The following is a 15,411-nucleotide window of genomic DNA, read 5'->3' on the forward strand; positions in this document are numbered from 1 at the left end:
TGATGGTTAATTGGAGGTAAGAGTCTGAATGACTTTCCTGCCTCAGCTGGCTTTCAACTGTGATCCTCAGAATTTAGCTTCCTGAGTTGGTAGATTATAGATTTGACCCACCTGCCCAGGTAGCTGCTAATGTTTTTGTCACATGAAGTGTTCTTCTTAAGACACAGGTACAATGCTTAAGCGGAATCTTAAATTTTCTCTAGTCTATTTACATTCCCACCTGAAATTTTGTCATTCATATATTAAAAATAGTTTGGTTTTCATTCTACAAACCCTTTATTCTTTAAAATGTTGAGGTCTAATTTAGTGCTGGTGTCTAAAGCCTACAATCCTAACAATTCAGGAGATTGCAATCTTTTTTTTTCTTACTTATTTATTTATTTATTTATTTATTTATTTATTTATTTATTTATTTATTTATTGCCAGTCCTGGGTCTTGAACTCAGGTTGTGGGCATTATCCCTGAGCTTCTTTTGCTCAAGGGTAGCTCTCTACTACTTGAGACACAGCTCCACTTCTGAGTCTTTTCTTTTCTGTTTATGTGATACTGAGGAATCAAACCCCAGGACTTCATGCATGCTAGGCAACTACTCTACCACTAAACCACACCCCCAGCCTCAGGAGATTGCAATCCTAAGGACTACAGTTCAAACCCAGCCAGAGCAGGTAAGTTAAACCTTCACTTCCAGTATTTTGGTAGTTAATTGGAAATAAGAGCCTCTTACTCTTCTTGTTGGGTCTGGCTTTGAACCACAGTCCTCAGATTTTGGCCTCTTGCGATGCTAGGATTGCTGGTGAGAGCTACTGGGGCTCAGTATTGGTGGTTGAGATGATGTACTTGGCACTACCTCACATGACTGACCACTTGACCCATGATTCTCAGCACTTTTTTGTTTTATTATTTTTGTCCCCTCCTCCTCCAGGACATCTTGTGTTTCTTTCCTAGGTAGTCTATTTCCTACATGACTTGAAATAGAGGCAGTCACCAATATATCAATTATTTGTTGAGATGAGCTCTGGCTAACTTTTTGCTTGTCAACTTAGATGGCAATTCTCTGTCTCCTGAATACCTGAGATTGCAGGAGTTAGCCATCATGTCTGTTTAGATCAAGCATTTAAAACTAACATTATCAACAGAATTCTCTTACAAATGGTCTTATTACTGCATGCATGTGTTACCTGTCATCTTTCCAATAATGTCTAGATAATTATTTTCTTGCTGACGATAGCTGTTTGGATTCATTTATTTCTTAACATATGCACTTGCTTTGAATAGTATTTTCTTGAACTCCAAACATGATTTCCAAATTTACATATATCCTTTTAATGCCCATCATATAATCAATTGTACCCTGAAAGATAAGTCAGAAATAAAAAATTGATCTTTATACTTCATTTTGTTTCTCCTATGTGTTCTTTACAATCTAGTGTACTGAAGTTAGAGAACCTGTAGTAATGTAAGATACAGAAATAAGCACTTTTTGTCACTTATTGGTCTGCAGAAATGTTCCCTATGGTGCCCTGTGTTTTCACCTCCCACTCCTGTGCCTCAGTCTCTAATTCCACTAGAAATATACATATGTGGCCATTGGTTTCTAATTTTTAATTTCCTGAAGTTTCATAGCATTCTGATCATGCTACTTTAAAATGACTTCTTACTTATTTTTGCTTAATATATTTGTATCAATGACTAGATACTAAGCAATAAAAACACTCAAAAATAATGTTTGAATTAATATTACCATAACAATCTGTAAATATCTATTTATTCAAGGCTTATATAACTGAAGTTCAAAAAGTATAACAAGTGGTAGAATTTATTATACTTACACTTCTGGCAGTTAATTGTATCTTTCTATTAGTTGCTTACAATTATTCTTAGAGGTATAATTTGAAAATGCACATTATGTTGAACACTAACATGATATGATTTCCAGTAGACTAGGAATGCATTCTTTGCTTTAGTTTTCTCTCTCTTTTTGATTGCGAGAACTGTTTCACACTTGATGTAGAGATAGCATGAATCAGGCAAGAGAGCAGCTTTGGAAAGTGCGTCCAGAGAGCTTGTGGTATCTTTGGAATAATGGGTGTTGTTGCAATTTTTTTTTTTTTGCTTAGTGAGAAGGTTCTCTAATTTTAAGTTCCACATTTATATTATTTACCAAATCTGTAACCAAGTTAATAAACAAAGGAATCTATGGTAACTGATGTTGAAAATCTCTACTGAACTTGGGGAAAAACCCAGTTTGCCTTAGTAGCCATGGGAATACGTTCCATAGAGATAGGAGAAAGCACTAGGAACATTGCAAACAGATAGTTAGGAAAACATTAAGAATCTAATTAAAAACAACCTTAGTCCACTTTCTTTACATTCATTCTGTTTTGTAAGACAGCTTGTTCATCAAGGTTTCCTTTCCTGCTTTATCAGTTTGTTTAACAGGGCATAAATTCCATGTTAATATTTCAAAACTGCTATATGATTCTACTTTCATTATGTTCTCCTCATAGGGCAATATAAAACCATTTCAGTCAAAATTAATAATTCCAGAATACAATCCTGAATTCAGAAACCAGGCATTGTCCTAGATAGCCGAAACAAGTTTTTCTTGCATTCACCTTATTGCTATTTAAAGTTCAATACCTCCAAATCTTTCTGATTCCTAGAAGTCTATATAATTTGAAATCGATCCTATTGGATTTCAAATTTTGTCATATACTTTCTCCTGGAACAGAATTACAGCAGATTCTAATTTATGAAAATATCCTGTTTTATACAAATTTATATGACAATACAAGTAGTATAAGGGTTTGAGGGTGATTTAACATACATATGTTCATATAGACAGCATTTTTAGTCAACAGCCCCCAGTGGTATGTGGTTATTTTGTACAATATAAATTTGATATATGAATGTGGTGTAGAATGATTAAATAAACTAGATCACTTAGTCTTTAGTTTGGATTATGGATTTGAATTTACTGCCTTAGCTGTTTTGTAATGTGCAAGACATTGTCTCAGTACATTCAACTTGCTGTTTAGTAGATGTCAAACTTATTTCTCTTCTCCAACAGAAACTGTACCCTTTGAGAAACAATAGCAGAAAGAATGTTAGTGTTTGCCTCTGGTTGTGAAGAAATTTGAAAAGAGATAAATGATGAGTACTTGTTAACTCAAAGATTCCTTTTTGGGGTGATAAAAACATTCTCATGTTAGGTTATGGTGATAAATACAACTTTGTGAATTTTGCTAGAATGATTTAATTGGGCAATTATTATACTTCAGCTTTTTAGCCTCTAAGTTATATATTAATAAAGTATTATTGTTTTAAAATTTTTCATTGCCTATTCATTTTTTTGTCGGTCCTGGGCATTGAACTCAGGGCCTAGGGTCTGTCCCTGAGCTTGTTTGTGCTCAAGGCTAGCCCTCTACCACTTGAGCCACAGTGTCAAGGCTGGCCTTTTCTGAGTAATTTATTGGAGGTACCAGTTTCATAGACTATTCTTCCCAGCACTGTCCTCAAACCATGATCCTCAGATCTCAGCCTCCTGAGTAGCTAGAATTACAGGTGTGATCCACTGGCATCTGGGTGTTTATCCTTAAGATGCACAATATGTTAACAATACATATATTATTGAGGCAAGGTCTCAAAGCTCAAGAGAGATTCAAACTCAGAATCTTCCTGCTTAGTCAGTATGCAGTTTATAATATTCTATTAATTTTTTGTTGTTATAAGCATGATGTATATAGGGGTTAGAGTTTCATTAGGCAGGTAAATAATGCTTTTTTTTGGGGGGGGGCAATGTCACTGCTTTCGTTTCTCTCTCCCAGTGCTTAGTAAGTACCACTACTCCATTTCTGGGTCTCCTTTTCTATTCCAAAAGACATGTAAATGAAGAAACAAGACAAATGGAAAAGAAAACCAAAACCGCAAAAAAAAAAAAACCCCACTCTTGATTCCATTGCCTAGAGTTCATTTTGATAAATATAATTTTGTATGACCAGATGCATATAGATGTGTGCCTTTGTGTTCCTCCCCTAACAGCATCATCCTTTGGCCTAACTGTATGGGAATGGCTAGAGTCTTGAATGATTTCTCATGCCCCTGTGTACTTTAGATACTGTGTCTGTATATGAGAGAAAACATTTGGCATTTGTCTCTCTGAGCTTGGTTAACCTCACTTAGCGCAATTTGTTCTATGTCCATGTATTTCCCTGAAAATAGCATGACATTATTCTTTCTAAATGTGTAAAATTCTATTGCGTAGAGGTACCACATTTTTTTGGATCCACTCATCTATTGTAGGGCATCTGGGTTCTTTCTACAACTCGGCTATTGTGGATAGTGCAGCAATGAAGATGGATGTGCAAGTGTCTTTAGGATATCCTGTAGTGTTCTGGGTAGATACCCAGGAGTGGTATGGCTGGGTTTTAAGGAAGATTTAAGTTTATTTTTTGAGGAACTTTCAGACTGTTGTCCAGAGCAGCTATACTAGTTTACATTCCTATGAACAGTACAACAAGGTTCCTTTTCCATCACATCCATGACAACATCTATTGTTCTTTGATTCATGATTTCACTCTATCTTGGGTAAGATGGAATTTCATTAAATGTGAAGGGTTGAAGAAGGACCAGAGATTTCTGGGTTTTCTGCTCTATTCTCAGTGTCTGAAGTCAAGTCTGGTAGTAAGAACCTTCTCTAATAAGCATAATTACCAAAATAAAATTTTTTTTAGTTTAGTTTTTTGCCAATAATTATTGATATACTAGGTCATTCTGTTGTTTCTTTGTATATGTGTAATTTATTTATTTATTTTTTTTGCTTTTACTTCGAGTCATTTTGAAATTTCTAGGAAAGGATGAGGTCAAAATGCAGATACATGCAGAGAAATCAATGATCTTTTCACCAAAACTTATCTAAAGTATTATTTTACATTGGTGAATTTCCTTAGTTCTTTAGCAACAATGAAATTCTTTTGATTGCATTACTGAAGGCATCTTCACCAGCTTGTTTATCAAGGTGTAAATGAAGTGGCTCAGCATAGGAGCGATGGAGGTGGTGAGGATGGATATACCCTTGTTGCTTGCCATGGAATCCTTGGATGAAGGCTTCACATAAATGAAGATGCAGCTGCCATAGGTGATGGAAATCACGATCATGTGGGAAGAACAGGTGGAAAGGGCCTTTTTCCTTTGCTGGGCAGAAGAGAATTGTAGAATGGTTTTAATGGTGTATATGTATAAGCTAGAACTACACAAAATAGTGTCATGACAAAGGTTAACACAGCACAAACTATGACTCTGCTCTATGAGCCCAGCAACAAAGATGAGTCTTCTACAAATCCTGCTGTTCATGATGGTCAATAATGCAGGGGTTTGCAGATGGCCAGACAGCAGTCATAGGACATGGTGACTAGCAGAAGCAATTCTGTTATACTAAAAAAAAAATCATTAGAAAATTCCAGTGATGCAACCTTTATATGTGATTGTGTTGTCCTCTGTTGATAGGTTATACTAGTATCTGGGAATACAAACAGATGTGAATGAGATTTTGAAAAAGGAGAAATTTTGTAGGAAATAGTACATGGGGGTTTTCTTTCTTTTTAAACACCTATAATAGATTTTTCTTTATTGTCAAAGTGAAGCACAGAGGGGTTACAGTTTCATATGTAAGGCAGTGAGTACATTTTTTATGCAACTTGTTACCATCTCCCTCATTTCCCCCTCCTCCCCTTTTCCCTTTCTCCCCCATGAGTTGTACTGTTGGTTTATACCAAATGGTTTTCTAAGTATTGATTTTGGAATGGTTTGTCTTTTTATCCTTTGTTTCTCGATTTTGGTATTCCCTTTCCCTTCCCTAGTTCTAATACACCATATGCAGTATCCAGGGTACTAAGGTCAGATACAGAGATAGCAGGGGTAAAACCATGGGAAAGGAATAGGAGAGAAAAAAAAAGAAAAAAAGGGTACAGTTTCATATGACATGATGAAAATAATTACAACAATGATAGACCACTTGTTTCCATAACATGGAGTTCAATTCTACATGGGAATTTTCTTTTTTTTTTTTTTTTAAATTTCTTTTTCTTTTTTTTTTTCTTTATTGTCAAAGTGAATTATAGAGGGGTTACAGTTCTTATGTAAGGAAGTGAGTGTATTTCTTGTTCAACTTGTTTCTGCTTTTCTCATTTTCCCCCGCCTACCCCCTCCTCCCTTCCATTTCCTCCCCATGAGTTGTACAGTTGGTTTACACCAAATGGTTTTGTAAGTATTGCTTTTGGAATCGTTCATCTTTTTACTCTTTGTCTCTCAATTTTGGTATTCCTTTTCCCTTCCCTAGTTCTAATACATGTATATACAGTATCCAGGGTACTAAGATCAGATACAGTGATAGCGGGGGTGAAACAGAGAGAAAAAAATTGGTATGGTTTCACATGGCATGTTGAAAATAATTACAACAATGATATAACACTTGTTTCCATAATGTGGAGTTCATTTCACTTATCATCACCTTATGTATTCATAAGGGCATAGAGGTTGGGCTATTGTGGTCTTCTGCTATGACTAGCCTAAACATGCACTAATTATTCCCTATGAGGGAAGCCATAAGTCCTTGTTTCTTTGGGTCTGGATCACTTCACTTGGTATAATTTTTTCCAAGTCCTTCCATTTCCTTACGAATGGGGCAGTGTCATTTTTTCTGATGGAGGCATAGGATTTCATTGTGTATATGTACCACATTTTCCTGATCCACTCATCTACCAAGGGCCTTCTGGGTTGGTTCCATATTTTAGCAATGACAAATTGTGCTGCGATGAACATTGTTGTGCTGGTGGCTTTAGTGTGGTCTTCCTGGTAATTTTTGGGTAGATGCCTAAAAGTGAGGGTGCTGGGTTGTAGGGGAGCTCTATGTTTAGCCTTCTGTGGAACCTCCATACCACTTTCCAGAGTGGATGAACAAGTTTACATTCCCACCAACAATTTCAGTGATGCAACTGTTGTATGTGATTGTCTTATCTCCTGTTGATAGTTTGTACAAGTGTCTGGGATACAAGCACATGTGAATACAATTTCTAAGAAGGAGAAATTTTGTAGAAAATAGTACATGGGAGTTTTCAATTGTGAATCCCTGATGGTGAGAAAGATGATGGTGAGGGTTCTAGTTACACTCATCATGTGAGACACAGAAAGATGAAAAGCACAGACTTGAGTTGTGGGTCATCAGTCAGGCCCTGGATGAGGAAAGCTGTGATGGTGTGATTTCTCATCATCCACTCCTGACTAGTCTGTAGTGAAAATTCAGATATTTGGTTGGAGTGGTAATGAACAGAGCAAGAAAACTATGAAAATAACTTTATATGAATTTAAATATTCTATTTACACATATCAATTAAACTAGTACATTAGTTTGCATAATTCAAAATTGTCATTTCAAGGAAGAGTTAAAAATTCCAGTATCCATATCATATTTCAAAGTGTAAATAATGCTATATAATATTTTAAAATATGTAGTTAGTTAGAAAGCCGGTAGTTTGTGCTAGATACAAAAATAGCACTTTACATCAATTATGTGTTTGCAGAAATATTCCATCCAATTCTCCATGCTTCCACCTTCCACTCTTGTGCCTTAGGTTCTAATTCCCCTAGAAATACATATTTGGCTATTAATTTCCAATTTTTAATTTCCTAAAGTTTCACTCTATCCAAATTATGCTACTTTTGAACAACTTCTTACTCATCATAATGGAATTACTCATCATTTGTCTCTTTCCACATTTCTTCACAGCCAGAGGCAAATACTACCTTTCTTTCTGCTGTTGTTGGTCAGGGGATGCAGAGTAAATTTCAATAAATATTATTTTGCATAGTTTGATGGACCTAGTGTCTGCACGTGAGACACATATGCACTGTTTGTGTGTCTGCTTGGCTTACCTCACTTAATTTGATTTGTTCTAGGTCAATCCATTTCCTTGCAAATGACATAATTCTATTATTTCTAAAGGCTGACTCAGCGACTGGGACTGTGGCTTGATAGAGTGCTTGCCTAGCATGTATGAAGCCCTGGGTTTGATTCCTCAGCACCACATAAACAGAAAAATCCAGAAGTGGCGCTGTGGTTCAAGTGGTAGAGGACTAGCCTTGAGCAAAATGAAGCTCAGGGACAGTGCCAAGGCCCTGAATTAAAGCACCAGACTGGCAAAACAAACTAACAAACAATATAGGTTGTCTGAAATTCCAAGTGTATAGGTTCCACATTTTGGAACCACTCATTTATTGTAGGATGTGTGGACTGTTTGCACAACTTGGCTATCATGAATAGCACAGCAGTGAACATATATGTGCAAGTGTCTTTTCCATATCCTGGCTTGTGAAATACTTGGGTAGATGTCCAGGGGTGAATGCTGGTTGAAGGAAGATCTTTGTTTAAATTTTTGAGGAATCTCCAGACTGCTGTCCAGAGTGGTTATGTTAGTTTACATTCCTACCAACAGTGCAATAAAGTTCCTTTTCGCCCACGTCCCTGCCAACATTCGTTGTTGGTTGATTTTACCATATTGACCAATTTGTCTTGGGTGAGATGGAATCTCACTAAAATGTGAGGGATGGAAGAAAAACCAGAGTTTTCTGGGATGTCTGTTATATCCTCAGTGTCTAAGAAGCTTCAAGTATTAAGAATATCCTCCAGGGGCTGGGAATATGGCCTAGTGGCAAGAGTGCTTGCCTCATGTACATGAAGCCCTGGGTTCAATTTCCCAGCACCACATATATAGAAAAATGGCTGGAAGTGGCGCTGTGGCTCAAGTGGCAGAGTGCTAGCCTTGAGCAAAGAGAAGCCAGGGACAGTGCTCAAGCCCTGAGCCTAAGGCCCAGGACTGGCAACAAACAAACAAACAAACAAAAAACAAACAAACAAACAAACAAAAAAAGAATCTCCTCCAATAAGAACTTGTGCTCAAATCAAAATACACAATAAAATTATTTGTTTTATCTCACTTTTTTGTGGTTTTGTCAAGGATTATTGATATGATAGGTCATTCTGCTGTTTTGTTGTGTATATGTATTATAGATTTTTTTTTTGGAGTTATCTTGAAATTGCTAGGACAGGATGAGGTCAAAATCCAAAGATACATTCCGAGAAACCAATGATCTTTTCATCAAAACTTATCAAAACTTTTTTTTTTTTACATTGGAGATTTTCTTTTCTTTCTTAACAACAATGAGATTCTTTTGACTGTGTTATTGAAGGCCTGTTTCACCTGCTTGTTTCTCAAGGTGTAAATGAAGGGGTTCAGCACAGGCGCAATGGAGCTGTTGAGGACAATCACACCCTTGTTGATTGCCATTGAATCCTTGGCTGAAGGCTTCACATAGATGAAGATGCAGCTGCCATAGCTGATGGAAATCACGATCATGTGAGAAGAGCAGGTGGAAAAGGCCTTTTTCTTTTGCTTGACAGAAGGGAATTGTAGAATGGTCTTAATGATGTATATGTAAGATAGAACTACACAAAATAGGGTCATGACAAAGGTTAACACAGCACAAATTATAAGCATCCATTCTAAGAGCCATGTTTCTGAGCATGATATCTGTAGGAGGGGGTATGCATCACAGACAAAATGATCAATAACATTACAGTCACAGAATTCCAAATGTAGGACTAGGGTAAGTGGTGGGAATATAATCAATAAGCCAGCTGCCCAGCAACAAAGAACGAGTCTCCTACAGATTCTGTTGTTCATGATGGTCACATAATGCAGGGGTTTGCAGATGGCCACATAGCGGTCATAGGACATGGTGGCCAGCAGAAAGAATTCAGTTACACCAAAAAGATCAGTAAAAAAAAATTCAGTGATGCAATTGTTGTATGTAATTGTGTTGTCCCCTGTTGATAGGTTGTACAAGTATCTGGGCATACAAGCAGATGTGAATGCAATTTCTATGAAGGAGAAATTTTGTAGGAAATAGTACATGGGAGTTTTCAGTTGTGGATCCATGATGGTGAGAGAGATGATGGTGAGGTTTCCAGTTATACTCAGCATGTAGGTGAGACACAGAAAGATGAAAAGCACAGCTTTGAGTTGTGGGTCATCAGTCAGGCCCTGGAGGAGGAAAGTTGTGATGGTGTGATTTCTCATCATCCACTCCTGACTTCAAATCAGTCTGCACTGAACATCCAGATATGTGGGTGGACTGGTAATTAACAGAGCAAGAAAACTGTGAAAATAAAATCGCATACATTACAATGTTCTCTTTACATATGTTATCAATTATAGTAGTTATTTAGGTTTTATAATTCATCATCATTTCATGGTAAATTAAAAATTTAAGAATCCATATCATATTTCACAATGTAAATATATAATACTATATTATTATAATAAAAATTATATTGTAATATATATAACATTTTACCTAATAATAATATTATTTATAACACACTAATACATGTATATCATACCACAATATAGAATAAATTATGCTAAATCCTGTATTATACTATATATGCTATGTATTTATGATGTGATATATACTATATTTACATGTACAATATAATATATTTTATATTGTACAATACACATAATTTTGTTTTTTAATTAGTATATGTTACTGATAGGAAAATTTACATGTACATAGTCAATTTTTATGCAATTAACCTCCTCCATTATATTCACATTTATTCCCTGTTTTTCCCAACTTTTTTCAAAGTATTTGGTGGGATTCATATTGCTGACATTACATTCATATGTAATGTTCTCCAGTGTCCTTTTCCCCTTAGAGTCCCTGTTTTTCCTCTCTTCCTGGTGATCACCTGCTAGATAGTCACCTCACTTTTATTTCCAATTGCTTTTGCTCCAAATGTTATTTAGGTTGTTGTTTCTATGTTTTTGTTTCTTGTGGTGCTAGCGATTGTGCCCAAGATCTGGTGCATGCTAAGTGCTCTACCAGTGAAGGTATATTTAGTTTCTCAATTAATTTTTTCCCAAACAAAATTAACTGGTAGTTTTTTTCTTTTGTATGGATCCTGGGACTTGAACTCAGGGCCAGAGCACTGTCCCTGAGCTTTTGTGTGTGTGTGTGTGTGTGTGTGTGTGTGTGTGTGTGTGTGTTAGGCTAGCACTGTCTGCTAGAGCCATACTTCTGCTTCTAGTGTCCTGGTTGTTTATTGGAAATAAGAGCCCCAGTGACTTTCCTGCCTGGGCTGGCTTTGAACTGTGATCCTCAGAACTCAGCTTCCTGAGTTGCTGGATTATAGGTTTCATCTATCTATGACTGGCTTGGCTGCTAATGCTTTTGTGATATGAAGTATTCTTTTTTTTTTGGTTGGTCATGGGGCTTGAACTCTGGATCTGGGCCCTGCCGTGGAGCTCTTCAGCTTAAAGCTAACAGTGTACCACTTGAGCCATAGCACCACTTTTCTGGTGGTTAACTGGAGATAAGAGTCTCACAGACTTTCCTGTCTGGGCTGACTTTGAACTCTGATTTTCAGATCTCAGCCTCATGACTAGCTAAAATTACAAGTGTGAGCCACCTGTGCCCATCCTGAAGTGTTCTTTTTAAGACAGAGGTTGAATGCTTAAACTGAATTTTGAATTTTTTTTTGAGGTTGAACTGGGAATTTATATTACAAAGTTGAGGACTGTGAGTGGATTCATGTCCCAAAGAACTCACTGAATTTTGAGTTTTCTTTAGCCTATTTGTGTTTCCCTTGAAATTTTGTCATTCATAAAATGTGAATGCATTACAGGTAATTTGAGTTTATTCTACAAACTCTATGTATTGTTTCAGATGTTGAGGTCTAGACTAGTACTGGTGCCTAAAGCATACAATCCTAGCAATTCAGCAGGTTCTAATCTGAAGAGTGCAGTTCAAGGACAGCCAGGTAAGTAAGTCTGTGAGATTCTTATTTACAATTAAACAGCAGAAACCTAAGAGGAGGCTTGGCTGAAACAAACCTCCTCTTCCAGCATTTTTCTGGTTCATTGGATTTAAGAGTCTCATGGACAGTCTGGCTTTGAACCAAGATCCTCAGATTGTAGCCCCCTGAGTAGGTAGATTGCAGGTGGGAGCCACTGGTGCTCAATGTTGGTGTTTGAGATGTTGTACTTGGTAAGCAGGCACCACCTGAAATGAAACACCATGAGACCCATTATTATCAGCACTTTTGGTGTTAGTTTTTTCTCCCCCCTCATGAGCTCTTGTATTTTTTCCTAGGTCCTATGTTTCCTACATAGCTTGAAATAGAGACATTGACCATTACATGGATTTATTTGTTGATAAGGGCTCTGGATATGTTTCTTCCCTTCACCTTCACCTTCAGTTAAAATCCTCTCTTGTTCTCTGCCTTCTGAATACCTGATATTACGAGTGTGAGTCATTATGCTTGTGTACAGTGGACTTTTAAACTAGTACTGTTCATATAATTCTCTCAATACTTATCTTCTTCTTCTTCTTTTTTTTTTTTTTTTGTCAGTCCTGGGGCTTGGACTCAGGATCTGAGCACTGTCCCTGGCTTTCATTTGCTCAAGGCTAGCACTCTACCACATGAGCCACAACACCACTTCCGGCTTTTTCTGCTTATGTGATGCTGAGGAATTGAACCCAGGGCCTTGTGCATGCTAGGCAAGCACTCTACCATTAAGCCACATTCCCAGCCCACTTATCTTATTTCTTCATGGATGTTTTATTGTCATCATTCCAATTTGTGATATTGAGAAACTTACTTTCTTGCTGATGTCTCTTGTGTTGATAGCTGTTTGAATTCATTTATTTCTTTTTTTATTAAAGTTTTCACTTTTATTTTTCTGTCCTCTATAAAATGATGAAAATAAAAGATAGAAATATTACAGAGAAGGAACTGATATAAACACAAATATCATTCATAGCATACTAAAATGCAAGGTAGACACATACTTATTTCATAAATGAAAAGTATTTGTGTCCAGTGTATTCAGTTTGTGTTTATGGATATTCTGTAAGTTAAAAAGCTTACTTAGTAACACATCTTATTTAGGTATATGTTATAGCTCACCAATTAAAGACCTGATATTTTCTAAGATTAAATCACTAGCAATAGCTCTAGGTAAATCTTGTCCCAACTCAGCAGTCAGATATCATAATCTTCTTTCTCTTCTCTTAACAAATTGAAATTTTGCTGTTCACAGAAGAGCTTTATCTTGGTTTTATCTGACTTTTGATTGAATTGCTGTGATTGTTTGATAAGCCCCAAATGATTCCAATGTATCCAGATCCAAATACTCATTTAGTGCTGTGTCTGAGACTAAATACAAACATCCTTTTGTGTAAAATAGTCTCTTTCACTTTTTTCTTCTAAACAATTTGTCTCAATATCTAATACACATAATATATCAACAAGAATGGAGGGTATATCCTCACGAAATTCACTAGTACCAGTAAGAACATTAGATGCTTGTTTATGCTTAAAATTTCCTTTAATGACATGATATGATAACTCATACAAGGCTTGGTAAAAATCTCTAAGTAGAACTGTAATGGCTTTTATTTTCACTGAGAACCTGGCATAAATGCAAGCAATGATCGCTTAGCTAGTTAAGTGGCTAAGGTGGCCACTTATTCAGGCAATCCAAACTCAGTCTAATTCTGTAAAGTTTTATACAACAGTGTGTAGGAGGACCATTTATTTCTTAATATATGCACTTGCTTTGAGTAGTATTTTCTTGAACTCCAAATATGATTTCTAAATTCCCAAATATCCTCATAATGTCAATCTTGTAACCAAATGTACCCTAAGCATAAGTCAGAAACTTTTGCTCATCACTCTGTATTTTGTTTCTTCCATGTGTTCCTTACAAACTAATACGGTAAAGTTAGATAACTGGTAGTTTGTGTTAGATACAGAAATAAGCACTTGATGCCTATTATGTGTTTGCAGAAAGATTCCCTCCAATGCTCTATGCTTCTACCTTCTACTCCTGTGCTTCAGTTTCTAATTCCACTAGGAAATACACATACTTGGCCATTGGTTTCTAATTTTTAATTTCCTGAAGTTTCACTGCACTCAAATTATATAACTTTCGAATAACTTCTTACTCATCTTTTGCATAATATAGTTATATCAATGCCTATAGACTATCCAACATAAAAATGGTCTAAAATAATGTTTGAATTAATATCATCTTAGGAATTCTTTAACTAAATTGTAATAATCCTTGCAGATCTATGTATGACTTGTTTATTCTGGTCTCAAAAAATGTAACAAATAACAGACTTTATTATACTTACACTTCTGGCAGTTAATTATATCTTTTTATTAGTGGTTTACAATTATTCTTAGAGAAAAAAATTTCAAATGAATATTATGTTGAAGTGTAGTATGATATTACATAATTTCCAGTAGCCTAGCAATATACCCTTTGCTTGAGATTTCCCTCTGTAGTTTGATTTCCTCGTCTTTCACTCCATCTATGTAGAGCCATGATCCATCAGGTAAGGAAATAGCTTTGGTTTTCTTCCTACCATTGAAAAGTAGGTCCACAAAGCTGGGAGTACCTTTGGAACAGTGGGTATTGTGATTTCTGTTGCTTACTGAGAAGACTGTCTAATTTCAATTTCCATACTTATATTATTTGCCAAGTGTGTATCCAAATTAATAAACAAAGGAGTCCATGGTAACTCACATTGGAAAATGACCAAAGGAACTTGGGGAAAAATCTAATCTGGCTTAGTGGCTGTGGGAATACCACCTGTAAGACAGGAGAAAGAACTAGGAACACACCAACAGATTGTTAGGAAAACATTAAGAAACTAATCAGCTTTCTTTCATTCATTCCTGCTTGCAAGACAGCTTATTTATCTCGATCTCCTTTCCTGCTTGTCAGTTTGTTTAACAGCAAAGAAATTCCACATTAATATTTCAAATCTGCCTTTGGTTCTACTTTCATTATGTTCTCCTCATAAGGCCAACTAGAAAACCTTTTCAGTCAAAATTAATAATTAATTCCAGTATACATTCGTATGTCTAGAAAGTAATCATTCTTGAAGAGAACTGAAACACATTTTTCAGACAATCATATATATATATATGTTTTTGGCCAGTCCTGGGGCTTGGACTCAGGGCCTGAGCACTGTCCCTGGCTTCTTCTTGCTCAAGGCTAGCACTCTGCCACTTGAGCCACAGCGCCACTTCTGGCCATTTTCTGTATATGTGGTGCTGGGGAATCGAACCTAGGGCCTCATGTATACGAGGCAAGCACTCTAGCCACTAGGTCATATCCCCAGCCCGACAATCTTATTTTTGATATTTAAAGTCTAATCCCCAAGAATCTCTCTAACTCTTAGAAGGCTCTAAGATTTGAAATCAATCCTTTCGCATTTCAAATTTTGACATATAATTTCTCCTGCAACAAAATTACAGCAGATTCTATTTTATGAAC

General features: G+C 36.2%; 1 protein-coding gene and 1 pseudogene across 1 annotated transcript; both read right to left on the bottom strand.

The window, feature by feature from the left end:
• Positions 1 to 4,946: 4,946 nt before the first annotated feature.
• LOC125348172 lies at positions 4,947 to 7,266 on the bottom strand (annotated as a pseudogene).
• Positions 7,267 to 9,180: 1,914 nt separating this feature from the next.
• On the bottom strand, positions 9,181 to 10,134 carry LOC125354483 (olfactory receptor 6C2-like). The gene has a single exon (XM_048350102.1). It carries the CDS (start codon positions 10,132 to 10,134, stop codon positions 9,181 to 9,183), a length of 954 nt encoding a protein of 317 aa, XP_048206059.1.
• Positions 10,135 to 15,411: the final 5,277 nt, after the last annotated feature.

This window comes from Perognathus longimembris, chromosome 1 (genome assembly GCF_023159225.1).
Source record: "Perognathus longimembris pacificus isolate PPM17 chromosome 1, ASM2315922v1, whole genome shotgun sequence".
In the NCBI taxonomy this organism is placed as follows: domain Eukaryota; kingdom Metazoa; phylum Chordata; class Mammalia; order Rodentia; family Heteromyidae; genus Perognathus; species Perognathus longimembris.